At 52.2% G+C, this 11,914-nt stretch overlaps 2 protein-coding genes across 3 annotated transcripts in view; one reads left to right on the forward strand and one right to left on the reverse strand.

The window, feature by feature from the left end:
- Positions 1-3,930, reverse strand: part of ARHGAP1 (Rho GTPase activating protein 1) — a 25,177-nt gene extending 21,247 nt beyond the window's left edge. The window contains exon 1 of the mRNA XM_011963318.1: positions 3,822-3,930. The gene's annotated coding sequence lies outside the window, so the exon portion shown is untranslated. The remainder of the gene's footprint in view (positions 1-3,821) is intronic.
- Positions 3,931-4,038: 108 nt separating this feature from the next.
- On the forward strand, positions 4,039-9,172 carry ZNF408 (zinc finger protein 408). Of its 2 annotated transcripts, none has more exons than XM_011963319.1 (5): positions 4,039-4,370; positions 4,670-4,947; positions 5,987-6,048; positions 6,277-6,536; positions 7,612-9,172. In XM_011963319.1, exons 1-5 carry the CDS (start codon positions 4,319-4,321, stop codon positions 9,117-9,119), a joined length of 2,160 nt encoding a protein of 719 aa, XP_011818709.1. In that variant the 5' UTR covers positions 4,039-4,318; the 3' UTR covers positions 9,120-9,172. The 2 variants fall into 2 exon arrangements, with proteins under 2 accessions (XP_011818709.1, XP_011818710.1); XM_011963320.1 differs by lacking the exon at positions 4,039-4,370 and adding an exon at positions 4,385-4,423 and having other exon boundaries at positions 4,678-4,947.
- The last annotated feature ends 2,742 nt before the right edge of the window (positions 9,173-11,914 follow it).

Here is an 11,914-nt window from a genome sequence, read left to right on the forward strand (position 1 = left end):
CTCTGCCCTCAGCCCTAATGGGAAGCAACTCCCTCTCCCGCCACAAGCTCTCCACATGAGGGAGGGGAGTTTTCAGTTCAATCTATTCAGTCTGACCCCAAGGAAGAGGCTGTTCCATGTCCAGCTGTATTCCTGGAGCCCCAAAACTGACATATATGGTCAGAGAATCAGCAGGGCAGATAAGCAGAACAGACAAGCCCTGGGAGTGGGCAGGAAGAAGAGGGGGAGAGCTGCTATCCCAGAGCCACAGACTCTGGGCTCTGAGGCCACTTGACAACCTCCTGCACACATCACATCACAGCCAAGGGCCCTGGATGGCGAGCCCTCTCCCTGTGCCTGGCAACAGCCACCCTATCACCAGCACAACCAAACGGATTGAGTGGTAACACTGTCTCAAGCTCCCAAGCCAAAGCCAACCAGCCAAAACGGCCCCCAAAAACCCTCTTTTTCCTCTCCCTCTCCCTGTCCCCTGCCCTCATCCACTACCCCTGGTTGCCACCAAAATATAATCCCTTCCCAAGAACACAGAGATGATCCCTCACAGTCAGGAATGCCTTTCTCTGAGTGACACCAAAGCCCAGCTCCCTCACTCCCCTTCAGCCTTCAACCCTTGAACCCTTCAATATCTACACGCTCTTCCTGCCATCCAACCAGGAGGCTGTGGGAGCTGCTCCCCATAGTGACCTCCAGCTGGGTAATAAAGACAGAATCCAGCTCAAAGCAACCCCCTCCAGGCCAGAGTCTTCTCTCCACCCTTTCTATTGAACCTGTCACTGGCCAGGGACCAGGGGCTCCTTCAGTCCCACCTACAGCTATCCTAGAGACGTCTTTCTGCACACAGGAGGTGCTGATGCCATGAAATGATGAGGTAGTATGGAGAGCTGGATTATCATCCTGCCTAAGCCAGTGAGCTGCGAAGATGCTGAGCAAGTCCTTTTCCTTCTTGGGCCTAAACTTCCTCCTCTGCAGAGGCAACGGCACCTCCCAAAAATATAATTCTCCAGTGTTCAGAAATACTTTGTGCTGCAATGAACAACAGGACTAGAAGGAGCAGCCGGGGCCGGGCACAGTGGCTCACGCCTGTAATCCTAGCACTTTGGGAGCCCAAGGTGGGTGGATCACCTGAGGTCAGGAGTTCAAGACCAGCCTTGCCAACACGGTGAAAAAAAAAAAAAAATAGCGGGGCATGGTGGTGGGTGCCTGTAATCCCAGCTACTCAGGAGGCTGAGGCAGGAGAATCACTTGAACCTGGGGGGCGGAGGTTGCAGTGAGCTGAGATTGTGCTACTTCATTCCAGTCTGGGTGAAAGAGCAAAACTCCGTCTAAAAAACAAAAAGGAGCAGCCGGGAGCTGGGGTAGGTGTGAGGGAGGGAGGGCACCAGCTAAAAGGGAGCTGAACTTGAACTTCACCCCTTTTCCAATGACTGCTCTTCTATACTGTCAGTTCTTCCAGACGTGACCTCCCTCAACCCACCCCCCCACCCCCCCACATAACCTCCTTTCCCAGCATAACTAAGCCCAGGAGTTCCCATCTCCCAGTCAGACTGGCCCCTCCCACCACCCTCAACCCACAGCTGTTACCTTCTCTGAGCCCGGAAGTTAAACTCCCATTCAGTGGGAGGGTGAGGAAGCTAGCACAGGGAAATTGTGACATCAAGTAGTAGAAACGAAGTATCCTGCCTGTTTAAGACACCAGCCACCCACAAGCCTGCTCTACTCTGCAAAACACACCCAACTCTGAGATTAATTTTTCCTTTCTCAGCAGGTAAACCTTTACAAAAACTTAAGGATCACCTTAGGCAATCACTTTTGGGAAGTTGTAGACTTTTCTGAAATTGGTAACATTTGTGAACTTTTTCCCTAAGAAAAGTTAGTAGATGTATGCAATTTTAAGAGGTTCATACACCTTCTGAGAATCACTGTTTAAGAACTTCTGGCCTATTCAGAATAGCACCTGACATATAGTAAACGCTATCATTTGTTGAATGACTGAACCAATTAATTCATCTTCTAAGTAAAGAAGGGAACCCATACTTGTTGAGGGCCTGTATAAGACCATGAACTGGGGACACAAACTCAACTTCACAATAGCACTGATGAGGCATGTTCTACTAAGCCCATTTTACAGTGAAGAAAGAGAGGACCAGCCAGGCGTGGTGGTTCACGGCTGTAATCCCAGCACTTTGAGGTGGATCATGAGGTCAGGAGTTCAAGACCAGCCTGGCCAACATGGTGAAACCCCTTCTCTACAAAAATACAAAAATTAGCTGGGCATGGTGGCGTGTGCCTGTAATCTCAGTTACTCAGAAGGCTGAGGCAGGAGCATTGCTTAAACCAGGACCCGGGAGGCAGAGATTGCAGTGAGCCAATATCGCGCCACTGCACTCCAGCCTGGGCTACAGGGCAAGACTCCGTGTCAAAAAAAAAAAAAAAAAGAGAGAGAGAGAAAGAAAGTGAGGACCAGAAAAAAATAAGCCAGTTGCTGAGGGTCATACTGCGAGCAGAGGCAGGACTTTAATCTATGTCTGTCTGTAGCGGTCTCTTGGTGAGGGTCATCACCTCAACAATTATCTAAGTGGCTGTCATTCATGCAATTCTCAAGGTTCAGAGAGGTGCCACAAAAGAGCAAACTAAAGCCTCTCCCCTAATATTCTCTTTTACACAGAACATAGATAGCAACTTGAAACCATATTCTTGCAGGGCACAGTGGCTCACACCTGTAATCTCAGCACTTTGGGAGGCCAAGGCGGGCAGATCCCGAGATCAGGATTTGGAGACCAGCCTGGCCAAGATGGTGAAACCCCATCTCTACTAAAAATACAAAAATCAGCCGGGTATGGTGGCGTGCGCCTGTAGTCCCAGTTACTTGGGAGGTTGAGGCAGAAAAATCGCTTGAACCTGGAAGGCGGAGGTTGCAGTGAGCCGAGATCACGCCACTGCACTCCAGCCTGGGCGACAGAGTGAGACTCCGTCTAAAAAAAAAAAGAGAAGAAATAATATTTTCAATGTTGCAGTCGGCCTCCCAGTTGCAAATCCCACCACAATACAGCAGCAATTACAACTCTCAACTACAATTACGTTTGCACAGAGCTTCATGATTTACAAAGCCCAGGTTACAAAGCCCAGTTATCCCATTTCACAAATTAAGAAGTTGAACTGAGGCTGGGCGCAGTGGCTCACGCCTATAATCCCAGCACTTTGGGAGGCCGAGGCGGGAGGATCACGAGGTCAGGAGTTCGAGACCAGCCTGGCCAACACGGTGAAACCCCGTCTCTACTAAAAATACAAAAAGTAGCCGGGCGTGATGGCGGACGCCCGTAATCCAGCTACTCAAGAGACTGAGGCAGGAGAATCGCTTGAATCAGGGAGGCGGAGGTTGCAGTGAGCTGAGACTCCAGCCTGGGCAACAAGAGTGAAACTCCGTCTTAAAAAAATAAATACGTTGAACTGAAAGCGTGGCCTAATAAGTGGTAGGGAGGAACATTTCCCCCAAATTTCTTGTTATTAGTGCTTTGCCAGACCAGATATGGGAGATTTCCCCCTCCCGCCAGCTTGCTGGATGACAGCGATCCGGCCTGGACTCTGCCCTGGGGAAGACAGGAAGAAGGCAGTGAAAATGGTTAAGTCCTCTTATTGCAGGCGCCAAAATGGGGCAGAAACCCTGCAGGAAGTCCAGGCCTCCGAGTCCAATTCCACCCCCGTTCCCCTCCTCGGATCTGCTCTGGTCCTCCCCATCCGGACCCCATCCCTTCGGACTACCTGGCCAGCTCCTTTCCTTTCCCCAATCCCCACCTGGAGAGACCCCGCGCCCAGCAGCTCACCGCGCGTGGGCACTGCTCCCTCTGCCACGCCTGTCAAAGCTCGGCAAACATCCGGCTCCGAGGTGGAACGGGAACCGCCCCCTCCCGCTCGCCTCTATCCCCAACAACTTCCGCCACACCTCCAACCCACTTCCGGTCCCAAACATGGCCTTTCCAGAAGCCCCGCCCACTTCCTGCACTCACCGCCTAAGTGCCTGCCCCGGGGAGGTAACAGCAAAACTGTCCGACTCCTCACTCCCAAAAAGAGGTGGCTGGAACAACAGTTCCGCTTTTCCAGCTACTGGAATCCCTGGTGCACCTCCGGAATCCTAGGTTCTCATTGCTTTCGGACAGAGTTCTGCCTCCCCAGTACTCCCAAACTCCCAGTCTTGTGCACCAATGAGGTCCAACTCTGAGGCTTCTTTCCTGAGAAAAATATTTGAAAGTCCGTTACTGTTTCCTGGAGGAGCTGAGAAGAGGACGCTCACTTCCGGCGTAGGGAGGCTTTCTGACCCGGAATGGAGGAGGCGGAGGAGCTGCTCTTGGAGGGCAAGAACGCGCTGCAACTCGGTAAGTGACCTGCGATGTCCGCGACCCTCAGCCTTGGCCCAGATGGATCTGACGCTCTCTGGTCAGCTTTCTGCTCAGTCTCCTCTCCTCCCGATCCCAGGATCCTCCAGTGTCCTCAGAGTCTCTGGGGGCTTCTGAAGAACCCTTGAGCCTCCTCAAACTTTTCAGGGCCCCCCTTAGAGCCCTCACCTGTTTCTCGGGCTCCGCAGGCCCAGCTGGACCTGCGGTTTCCTCCCACACCTTTCCCCACCTCACACCTTCTTGGGCGGCTCCCTCACCGTCTTCTCTTCTCCCTGCAGCCCCCAAGCCGCGCCTGGGCCTGGACTTAGGATGGAACCCCTCTGGAGAAGGCTGTACGGAGGGCCTCAAAGACGTCCCACCCGGGCCGACCCGAGCCATCCTCGCTTTAAAGAGTCTCCCACGGGGCTTGGCCCTTGGCCCCTCACTCGCCAAGGAACAGCGCTTGGGGGTCTGGTGTGTCGGAGAGCCCCTGCAGCCTGGCCTGCTGTGGGGGCCGCTGGAAGAGGAGTCTGTCTCCAAGGAGAAGGGCGAGGGAGTAAAGCCACGGCAGGAGGAGGTATTGAAGGATAGAGCGGCTTCTCTCCGCCCTTGAAAATGTAGGGGAGGTTTGGACATTTCTAGACAGCTTTTCAATTTGAAGAAAGAGAGTATTTCAAGAGGTAGGAGATGGTCTTGTCCCTTCTCTTCGGGACTGTCTCCTCCTCTTAGCAGCAGTAGTTAAAGAATGGAGGTTCGAAAAGTTGTTTACTTTGTAATCGTATAGTGTCAGCAGTGAGGAAGGTCAAGAATTAAGATTTTTGGAATTAAGAAAGCATGGGATCAAATTCCAGCCTTGTCACCTACTTGGTTAAATTACGTGCCGCATATAATTCATCTGTGAAGCAAAGCAATGGCTCTCTTGGGATTATATGGAGGCGCTGATGAAATAGTGAAGATAAAAGGTTTCACTGCACGATAAGTATCATTTTATTTTGTTTATTTTATTTTTCTTTTTTCTAAGACAGTCTTGCTTTGTCACCCAGGCTGGAGTGCAGTGGCACGATCTCACCTTACTGCAATCTCCACCTCCCAGTTCAAGTGATTCTCATGCCTCAGCCTCCTGAGTAGCTGAGATTACAGGTGTGCACCACCACACCCAGCTAATTTTTGTATTTTTAGTAGAGACAGGGTTTCACCATGTTGGTCATTCTGGTCTCAAACTCCTGGCCTCAAGTAACCTGCCTGCCTGGGCCTCCCGAAGTGCTAAGATTACAGGTGTGAGCCACCGCGCCTGGCCCAATAAATACCATTTTAAAAAGCTGGTGTTCCTTATTACTTTTTATGTTTAGTACTCACTGGAAGACAGTAACGTGTTCAATTTAGTAATTCTCCATACCCTTGGGAGGGAAGTGAGGAGACAGACTTTTGGTCCTTACTGAATGAAGAATCAGACAGCACTCTCTTGTTAGAGGAGAACCAGAGGCTTCTAACCTTCCAGGAGTTTCATCTTAAATTTGTCCCAGGAAAGTTTCATCTAGTTTTTTTTCTTTTTTTTTTTTTTTTCCTACCCGACCCCGTCGAACACATTTGAGAAGGAATTTGTTGGTTTATTTCAGAACCTGTCATTAGGTCCATGGGGAGACATGTGTGCCTGTGAGCAGAGTTCTGGCTGGACTAGGTAAGTCAGAGGAGAGTGTGTCATGAATATTCGTTCCTTTGAGGCTCTCTGTTGTGGCTTGGGATGGAACCGGACACTGACTGCCATTCCCTATTCAGTGCTCTTTTGCAGTGAATGTTCCAAAGGCATGGCATCCTTTAGGACCCAGACTGCCTGAGGACTGGGGCTTTCAGGGAAGACCACTTGAATAGTGAGCATCTCATAGCTGGCTGTTACTTTGCATTGCAGCTTGGTGCAGCGGGGCAGACTGGAGAGTGAGGGAAACGTGGCCCCAGTGCGGATCAGCGAGAGGCTCCATCTGCAGGTGTACCAGCTGGTGCTGCCAGGCTTTGAACTGCTGCTGTGGCCCTGGCCTTCCTCTGAGGGCCCAAGTCTCACCCATACCAGGCTGGACAGAGAGGCAGCTGTAGAAGTGGTGACAGAAGTGGGGTCTGCTGTTCAGCAGGAAGTGGCCTCCCCTGGGGAGGATACAGCAGAACCTTGCACAGGTATGTGTCAAATAAATGCTGGTTCCCGAGTAATTTCCCCCCTAAAACAACCTGTTGATAAGACAAAGCAGAGTTTATGGCTCATTGCGGTAAGGAAGGACACTATAGAGTCTTAGTAGCTTTTCAAAATCTGTTTGAAGGTGGATGTTTCAACATGGGATAGGAGGGTGGGGCTTGATTACTATTGGGTAAGGATTGTGACTGAATAGCTTAGGGTTGGTAGATACAGCAAGGTTAGAATTTTCAGGCAAGGGACAGTCTCGGACTATAAATTGTCATTCAGTGCTTTCTGTTGAAGAGCAACAGGTCTGTTCTTTGGAATAACAATATAGATATTTGCAACTTTTACCTTCTTAAGAGCTTCCTGGAATAGTAAGGAAGAGAGTAAGCTTTGTATGTACAGGGTTTCCAGCCTCCCATGTTTCTTCTCTCTGGTGTGGGGGTTCTTTTATGTTACAGATGAGCTACGGTGGGAAGGGGTTTTTGTGTATGGTTTTTTTTTTTTTTTTAAGATGGAGTCTCACTCTGTCACGCAGGCTGGAGTGCAATGGCGTGGTCTCAGCTCGCTGCAACCTCCACCTCCCAGGTTCAAACGATTCTCCTGCCTCAGTCTCAGCTCATTTTTTTTTGTATTTTTAGTAGAGATGGGGTTTCACCATGTTGGCCAGGCTGGTCTCAAACTCATGGCCTCAAGTGGTCCGCCTGTCTCGGCCTCCCAAAGTGCTAGGATTACAGGTGTGAGCCACCATGCCTGGCTGGAAGGGGGTCTTGAATCACATCCTAAATGTGTCTCTAGGGGGCGAACAAAGGGATCCTTCATCTGGGATGGCCTTATTCTAGTGATTATCCATATGGCCAGGACCCCATGGCTCTCAGGAGTGCGTCTCCAAAAGGCGCCTAAGGCTGGACAGGAAGATGTATGGAGTGTGCACCCCATGCTCCAGGGAAGAGATTGGCATCATTGCTTCCTCTAAGGCTTAGGGACTGGGTGGGAGAAACATCTATTCCTGTAATTCCCTGGTAACACCACCAGGATTGAAGCTCCCTAACCCCAGCACCCCATCCTTGCCTTCAGATCCTGGTTCCCACTCACCCCCTGGCATCCAAGTGGAGAGTATGGTGAGCCCTGGACTTAAGTTCTCAACCCAGGACCAACTTTCCAAGGATAGCCAGCCACTTGGCCCATTGCTTCAGGATGGCAACGTGGATGAGGAATACCTGCCCCAGGCACAGATGCCACCTGAACTTCAGAGCAACTCGGCTACCCAGCAGGACCCAGATGGCAGTGGAGCCAGTTTCTCATCTGCCAGGGGCACCCAGCTGCGTGGCTACCTGGCCAAGAAGTTACACAGCCCCAGTGATCAGTGCCCACCCAGAGCAAAGACCCCAGAGCCTGGAGCCCAGCAGCCTGGCCTCACTACTTTCTCACGGAGCCCTCCTGGCCCAGCAGGAAGCTCCCCAAAGCAGAGGCGACGGTACCGGTGTGGAGAGTGTGGCAAGGCATTCCTGCAGCTGTGCCACCTGAAGAAGCACGCATTCGTGCACACAGGCCACAAGCCCTTTCTTTGCACTGAGTGTGGCAAGAGCTATAGCTCAGAGGAGAGCTTCAAAGCACACGTGCTGGGCCACCGTGGGGTGCGGCCCTTCCCCTGCCCACAATGCGACAAGGCCTATGGCACCCAGCGAGACCTTAAAGAGCACCAGGTGGTACATTCAGGTGCTCGGCCCTTTGCTTGTGACCAGTGTGGCAAGGCCTTTGCCCGCCGGCCCTCCCTGCGGCTGCATCGCAAGACCCACCAGGTGCCAGCTGCCCCTGCCCCTTGCCCATGCCCTGTGTGTGGGCGACCCCTGGCCAACCAGGGCTCCCTGCGGAACCATATGAGGCTCCACACAGGAGAAAAGCCCTTCCTGTGCCCGCACTGTGGCCGGGCGTTCCGTCAGCGGGGCAACCTGCGTGGGCATTTGCGGCTCCACACTGGAGAGCGTCCTTACCGCTGCCCGCACTGTGCCGATGCCTTCCCCCAGCTGCCTGAACTGCGGCGCCATCTCATCTCCCACACCGGGGAGGCCCACTTGTGCCCCGTGTGTGGCAAGGCCCTCCGAGATCCACACACGCTGCGAGCTCACGAGCGCCTGCACTCTGGAGAGAGGCCCTTTCCCTGTCCCCAGTGTGGCCGTGCTTACACGCTAGCCACCAAGCTGCGGCGCCACCTCAAATCTCACTTGGAGGACAAGCCCTACCGCTGCCCCACCTGTGGCATGGGCTATACCCTCCCGCAGAGCCTCAGGCGGCACCAGCTCAGTCACCGGCCCGAGGCACCCTGCAGCCCACCCTCTGTGCCTTCTGCTGCTTCTGAGCCCACCATGGTGCTCCTGCAGGCTGAGCCACAACTGCTGGACACACACACAGAGGAGGAAGTCTCCCCTGCCAGGGATGTTGTTGAGGTCACCATTTCAGAGAGCCAGGAGAAGTGCTTCATGGTGCCAGAGGAGCCGGGTGCCGCCCCCAGCCTGGTGCTAATCCATAAGGACGTGGGCCTCGGCGCCTGGGCAGAGGTGGTGGAGGTGGAGATGGGCACCTGACAGCTTTACCTTTTCCTGACACGGTTCCATAAAGACCTGTGCTTTCTCACTGCTGCGTGTCTGCATCTTCTTTCTTGGGGTTGCCTAGTAGGGATTAGAGTCTACTATGAGAGACAGATCAAGGACTTCCCTTCCCGCTTAAGAACCACCGAATCGAGTTCTAAGCCTGCTAGGTCAAACCTCTTCTGAAGCAGAGGTCTTTGTGTTGACATCTGGTAGAGCTTGTTCCGCCTCCTTCTCTAGGAGCACCACAGGGTGCTTATTGCTTAAGCAGTGCTGCAGGCACCCGGTGAGGCAGCGGTCATTGGCAGCGCTACTGCTGCCTGGGTGCTTAGTGCTGGGATGGTCACACCCATGGAGCTCCTTAAGGGACAGGCACTTCAATTGGGAAGCAAACTGAATGGCTGTTAAGACTGAACACCTTGGGAGGTGACTAGAGCCAGATCCGTGCCCCTCTGTGTACCTGCCTGCTCTAAAGGCAGCCCTGTTCAGGGAAGGACATGTGTTTTGCATTGACTGTGACCTGCACTGTGCTAGGCACTGGGGCACAGCTATGGACATGACAGGCAGTACCCTTTACTGATCACCCGTGCTGGGGGCAGGGAGGCAGAAATCACTGGATGAAAGTTTAAAGGGGCATAGCTGGGTACTGTGAACTTGTTTAATGGGGCAATTTAATGTGGTCTAGGGTGCCAGGGAAGATGTTCCCAAGAAGAAGAATGTTCAGCCCTTACTGTGGGCTAGTGCTTTATATAATCCTCATAACAACCCTGTGAGGTAGGAGTAGTGGGGTTTTTTTCCTACAGATCAGGAAACTGAAGAGCAAAGAGCTTCAAGTATCCCGCCCAAGATCACAGTGCTACAAGTGTGTTCAGATCCCAGCCCACAAAACCTCGCGCCGGAGTCAGGCTCTTCACTGCTGCACTCTCCTGCCCCATGTTTCAGCTGTGGCTCGATGGATGCGGAGGTGGAAGGGGAGGTGGTAAGAGACTGGTAGGTCTGAGTTACTGGGACCAACATGGCTGGGCAGGGGAAAGACAGGGAGAGGGAGGAGGGCCAGATCACATAGGATCATGGCTCAGGAGTTTGGACTTTATTTTCAGGACATTGAGTAGTACTTTGAAGGGTTTTGAACAGGGGAATAACAGGATCAAAATTATGTTTGAAAAGACAACTAGGAAATGGATTGGAAAGCAAAATGAAGTTGTGGCAAAGTCAATTAGGAGTCTGCAGGGTGCCTGGGAAAGGGGTGGTAGCTGTGGAAACACAGAGAAATGGAATCATCCACCCAGCATATATTTACAGAGTGCTTCCTGAATGCTAGTTGTTAGGGATGCAGCAGTGACTGTTTCTGTGTTCACATTAGCTCACCTTCTAGCATGGAAAATGACAAATGCATGTCAGATGGCAGTAAAAGTGTTAAGCGTATTAAAAGGAATGCAGGGTGGCCGGGCACCGTGGCTCATGTCTGTAATCCCAGCACTCTGGGAGGCCAAGGTGGGAGGATCACTTGAGCCCAGGAGTTCAAGACCAGCCTGGGCAACATAGCCAGGAGTGGTGACACGCACTTGTGGTCCCAGGTACTCAGGAAGCTCATGGTGGAGGATTGCCTGAGCCCAGGAGGTCGAGGCTGCAGTGAGCCGTGATGAAGCCACTGCACAGGAGCCGGGGTGACAAAGAATGGGAGTGGGGTTTACAGAAGGTGGTCATCAAAGGCCTCTAAGAGCAAGGCTTAAGCAGAGGCCTGAATAATGGAGAGGAGGATGTCGGGGAGGAGCTGGATTCTGAGCAGGGCACAGTGAGGACAAGCCCAGTGTAGACAGCAGGAACAGGGAGACCAAGATAAGAGTGTGGAAGGAGATGAGGTCAGAGAGGTGCCGCAGAGGCTGGGTTAGGGCTGTAGGTGGGTGGCTGTGTGCTCCAGGAGGCACAAGCGACCCAATTCAAAGACAGTGGAAAAGAGGGAGGTCTGACTCAAGATTTCTTTCTTTGTTTTTTTAATTTTATTTTGAGATGGAGTTTTCCTCTGTCTCCTAGGCTGGAGTGAAGTGGTGTGGTCTCGGCTCACTGCAACCTCAGTCCCCCAGGTTCAAGCAATTCTCCTACCTCAGCTTCCTGAGTAGCTGGGATTATAGGTGCCTGTCATCATGTCCAGCTAATTTTTGTATTTTTAGTTGAGACGAGGTTTCGCCATGCTGGCCAGGCTGGTCTCGAACTCCTGACTTCAGGTGATCCACCCTCCTTGGCCTCCCACAGTGCTAGGATTACAGGCATGAGCCACAGCGCCCAGCCTCAACGTTTCTAAAGTAAGTAGGTAAAGGTGGGACCCGGGACAATTATGATTTGGGTTTGGGATGAGTTCTGAGTTTGAACTCATCCCAAAGGGGGTCAGCAAAGGGGTTCTTGGGATGTAAATGAAACCTCACATGCAGCAGCCCTCAGAGAGAATGGATGATAAATGTTTCTGTCAGACCTTTAAAGGTGTCAGACTTGGCTGGGCATGGTGGCTCACACCTGTAATTCCAGCACTTTGGGAGGCTGAGGCAGAGGATTGCTTGAGCTCAAGAGTTGGAGACCAGCCTGGCCAACATAGCGAAACCCTGGCTCTATTAAAGATACAAAAATTAGCTGGGCGTGTTTGTACGTGCCTGTGATCCCAGCTACTCGGGAGACTGAGGCACGAGAATCACTTGAATCCAGGACGTGGAGGCTGTAGTGAGCCAAGATCACGCCATTGCCCTCCAGCCTGGGCAACAGAGTGAGACTCTTTCTCAAAAAAAAAAAAAAAAAAAAAA

This window comes from Colobus angolensis, unplaced genomic scaffold (genome assembly GCF_000951035.1).
Source record: "Colobus angolensis palliatus isolate OR3802 unplaced genomic scaffold, Cang.pa_1.0 Scaffold61, whole genome shotgun sequence".
Lineage (NCBI taxonomy): Eukaryota > Metazoa > Chordata > Mammalia > Primates > Cercopithecidae > Colobus > Colobus angolensis.

Coding starts and splice junctions, on each gene's coding strand:
- ZNF408 (XM_011963319.1), top strand. CDS start 4,319: ATGGAGGAGGCGGAGGAGCTGCTCTTGGAGGGCAAGAACGCGCTGCAA. Junction 4,371..4,669: donor CAAGAACGCGCTGCAACTCG/GTAAGTGACCTG, acceptor TTCTCCCTGCAG/CCCCCAAGCCGCGCCTGGGC. Junction 6,537..7,611: donor TACAGCAGAACCTTGCACAG/GTATGTGTCAAA, acceptor CCTTGCCTTCAG/ATCCTGGTTCCCACTCACCC.